Genomic DNA, 4420 nt, shown 5'->3' with positions numbered 1-4420 from the left:
AGGGAAGACAGTTCTATTTTCAGACAGTATGGGAATTATAAAGCAGTTGATGAAATCCTTAGAGAAACAGAAAACAAGTGTTGGTGAGGATTAAAGAAACTGGCGTAACGTAGTAAAAATGTTGCAGAGGGCCAACTTGTGGCTTGGTGGTTAAGGTAGTTGTATCCTACATGGCTGACCACATAATTTGAGTCCCAGACCCAGTGGCCAAGTATGTGTGCATACATCCTCAAATCCCAAAGGAATGGAGAAATGAGAAAGAAGGAATTGAAGTGTGATCATGCCACATGGGGGTGCTTTCTTGCTTTCCACTCTCTCTGTCTCTGGCGAGAGAGACAAAATGTAAAACAAAAACAAAAACACAAAACCCCTTGCAAATGCTATGGAAAACAATATGGCTGTTCACCAAAAGATTAAAAATAAAACCACCATGGAATCCACCAATCCTACTTCTGCGTATACATACAAAAGAATTCAAAGAATGATTAAGGAGATGTTTGCCTACCCATGTTCATTATAGCATTACTCATAATAACCAAGAGGTGGAAACAATGCAAATGTCTATCAATGGATAAAGAAAATGTAGTATATGCATATGAAGAAATATTATGAAGCCTTAAAAAGGAAGGAAATCAGAGGACTGAGTGATAATACAACAGAAATGTAACATTTGGTAAGGTTGACCCCAATCAGAAAGCTCCTTAATGTCCAGAGACCTTCCTGAACATGTAAAGCATGCATTATGACCACAATCTGGAGCTGGCTGAGGCTTGGTGTGAATAGTGGCATGAAGATCCTACTAGGGGTACCTGTCTCTTTATCTCTTTCTCAATTTTTCTGTCTCTCTTACTCATGGAAAAGATAAACTTTAAAAAGTTAATTAAAAAAAGAAGAATGGGGTCAGCAGGTGGCATGATGGTTAAAGTGCTGGACTACCACATGGCTGACTGTGGTTCGAGTTTTGGACCTGGTGGCTTGCTTTCTTACTTCCTCTTTCTATCTTTCACTTTCTCTCTCTCTCTGATCAAATTAAAAGATAAATAATAACAACAAATAAAATTAAATAAATTAATAAATCTTAAAAAAGGATGTTCTGTTATATACTGTAGTATGGGTGACCCTTGAGGATATGCTAAGTGAAATAAGCCAGTCATGAATGGATGCTCTATGATTCCACTCATATGAGGTATTTCACGTAGTCAGAATCATAAAAACAAAGTAGAAAGGTGGTTGCCAAGAAGAGGAATTAATATTTAATGAGCATAGAGTTTCAACTTTGTGAGGTGAAAAATTTCTAGACATCTATGGTACAACCGTGTGAATGTACTCAATACTATTGGACTATATATGTGTAGTTTAAAATCTTTAAGATGGTAAAATAAATGTTGTGTGTTTGTAACCACAATTAAGAAAAAAAATAAAAGAAAAAGAAGAAACCCTTGGACAAGTTCCCTTGTAAAATTAGTAATTCTTTTATAATGTGAATAATTACCTTCTTGGGCTTTCTGTAGATGTATCTTCAAATTTTTGTAAATTGGATTTTCTTAAAGCAAGACTTGCCTGTAATTTGGGTGTGGGGGGTTTGAACAGGCAGTCATGGTCTCTCTGGATCTCCTGACTTTAGTCCACAATTTCCTTCTCACTGCATATGGTATAATATTGTAAAATTGGCTAATAAGAAGCTTCATATACAGAAGAGGTTCCCACTAACAAGTCTCCAGAGGCAAACAATTTGGTGGAATTAAAGCCAGAGGGTGTGGATATTGTGACCTTGATGCAATTTCTATATACAATATACTGAAAATATATATTTGGTCTTTGTGGATAGTTCCTAAAGTAGAGCTACTAAAAATCTTGGAATTTCCTGAGTGAAAAGAATGGCTTTTGAGGGAACCAGCAGTTAGCGTAATGGCTATGTCGCTGGACTCCCACGTAGTCGACCGCGGTTCGCGTCCCGGACCCGGTGGCTTAAAACTCACGCCACCCAAGATCCCGAGAGGAGAATGGAGGAGAAGGGATTGTGGCGTGACCATCCCCTCTGAAGGGTGATTTCTCGCTTTCTGTCTCTATGTCTCTCTCTGTCTGGCGAGCGCACGCCCCCTATAGTGAAAACCTCTCAAAAAAAAAAAAAAAGAATGGCTTTTGATATTCATAATAAGCCCCTTTGGAATACACCTGACTGAATGCTAATAAGGTAACTTTAGAAGAATGGGAGCTGGCTCTGATGAGATGGCTCTACAGGTTAGTGCCAGAGCACTAGAGGGTTGGAATTTTTAATCCCATCCCCAGACCTCTGGGAAGGGGAGAGGGACTGAAGACTGAAGTCAATTCACAACAGCCATTGATTTAATCATGATTATCTAATGAAGCCTCCACAAAAACTCCCTAAGCAATGGGGTTTAGAGAGTTTCTAGATTGAATACATCGGAAGTTCTGGGAGGGTGGAATACCTAGAGACACCATGAAGGCTTCATGCTACTTATCCCCTCAACACCTGGCCCAATGCATCTCTTCCTTTTGATTTCTTCTTAGTTGTGTCCTTTGTAAAAACACTGTAATAATAAGTGTTTTCCTGAGTTCTGTGAGTTTTCCTGGCAAATAAACTGAGGAGAGGGTCGTGGGAATTCCTGACTTACAGCTGGCCAGTCAGAAGTACAGAAAACTGAGACTTGTGATTGGCATTTGAAGTCTTGTGGACCAAGTCTACAGTTTGTGGAATCTGATGCTAATTTACCAGATTGTGTCAGACTGGAATTAAACCGTAAGGTACCTAGTTGGTGTCAGAACTGGAGAATTGGGTGGTGTCAAGAAAATACCACAGATTATATTTCCTTCCTTGATAAAGAATAATTCAGTTTGAATTTCTTCCCTCTTGAGTGAGCTAAGCCCAGGCAGAAGATGCCACCTCTGGAGGGAGGATAGGGAGCTCAGCCTAGCCTGACAGTGAGGAGGTGAATGGCAGCCAGGATGACCAAACAGGAGGCTAGTGTCTGGCCCATTACACGTCACACTGACCTGACCAGTTATGTGGTCGCAGCCAGTGCAAGCTCTTCCTGCCTGTCGATGCCTCATTCCTACCTGTGATGCTCAGAGAGAAGCCATGAGCCCTGAAAAACACCGTATTGCTCTGTGATGTCACCTCTGGAATGTTCTGAGTGTTTTGGTGACCAACTTCTGCATAGAACCTATACTTGGCATCTCACATTGGTATGACTTTTTATTTCACATGGAAATAACAATCTTAGACAAGGAAATAGTTACCTGTGCTTCAAAGACTTTGGAATGCCTTTACGTAACTATAATGTCCATCTTAATTTCTGTTCAGAAATTGATAAAGCATCTCATCAGAACACCATCTAAGTTTTTTTTTTTCCAGATTCAGATAGTCATAATGTACATAATTAACAAGAGAGGAATAAAAGAGTAGAAAATCCTGTGTTTTTCAGGTGAGCAACCAACACCCAGAAAATGGGTTAGGAAGCAGAAATCTTCTTGTTTTCTCTTTCTACAGCACTCAAGGCCAAACTTTACAAGAAAAGAAACCAGATCTGAAAGCCTAGAAATTCCAATCAATGTGGTTCCGCCTCAGGTAGGGATAATCAATCACAGAAGGATGTAACCTATCAATTTTAGCCAGAGAAAACCACCTCTTTCAAAACTCTAGTAAGATGTCATAGACTAATCAGGGACCCACCCCTCATATTCTAGTTGTGAGTAGTTACCCATCACCTGTGTGCCTGGGGGAGGCCACAGCCTCTCTGGGCCTTGGATTCATCTTACCTAAAGTAAGGAGTCTGTATTAGATGGTCTAGTAAGACCTTTCAGCCCTAATGTTTCAAGTTTCTATGATACTTTGAAATACTCCAGGTTTCTCAAAATGAGATTTTTTTGTGTGTATTGCTTGCTGTTATGCAATCACTCTGGATTTCTAGAGGATGAATTAGAACTGGGACTTGGAATCAAACACATAAAAATGAATTCCTAAGAAAAAAATCTAGTACATGAACCAAGGGATAAGAGTAGTTTGGTGATGTTAAGAGAATAAAGTCCTACTGGAAACCAAAGGTAGGGCATAAGGGGGATTAGCATGTTTTTTTCTAAGGCAAATAAATTGGTGAAGTCCTACAGGCTTGAGATTCTTGGGAATCATCCTGCAAGCAGCCGTTGCCTTGGTGGGTCCTTTTGACTGGATTGTTTCTACTGCTACTATGTCACAAAGGGCTGGTTTTGCTTTCTCCAGAGTCACCTAAGGTCCCATTGGAAGACCATGGCCATGCAACCAGAGGGCTTGAAATGTAGGATGGAGGAATCCAGTTCACAGGTAACTAAGTAAAAGCTCTGTGCAGGGATGTGTAGGAGAAGGATGGATCACCAGTGGGCATTCTGTAGGTGTAATGTAAACAAATAGGCAAATGTGTTC

At 40.1% G+C, this 4420-nt stretch overlaps 1 protein-coding gene and 1 long non-coding RNA gene across 2 annotated transcripts in view; one reads left to right on the top strand and one right to left on the bottom strand.

Moving 5' to 3' along the window:
• LOC114005106 (uncharacterized) lies at positions 1-3081 on the bottom strand. Its single transcript, XR_003547012.1, has 3 exons — positions 3016-3081; positions 1493-1642; positions 1-57 (listed from the first exon to the last, which is right to left on the bottom strand). It is a non-coding gene; the product is annotated as an uncharacterized LOC114005106 (long non-coding RNA).
• Positions 3039-4420, top strand: part of CBY2 (chibby family member 2) — a 14295-nt gene continuing 12913 nt past the window's right edge. The window contains 3 exon segments of the mRNA XM_006163448.2: positions 3039-3207; positions 3512-3589; positions 4241-4321. Of these exon segments, the coding sequence (XP_006163510.1) occupies positions 3133-3207; positions 3512-3589; positions 4241-4321 (234 nt within the window). The 5' untranslated portion in view covers positions 3039-3132.

This window comes from Tupaia chinensis, unplaced genomic scaffold, assembly GCF_000334495.1.
Source record: "Tupaia chinensis unplaced genomic scaffold, TupChi_1.0 Scaffold142211_1, whole genome shotgun sequence".
NCBI lineage: Eukaryota > Metazoa > Chordata > Mammalia > Scandentia > Tupaiidae > Tupaia > Tupaia belangeri.
This window is presented reverse-complemented; position numbering and strand designations above follow the sequence as displayed.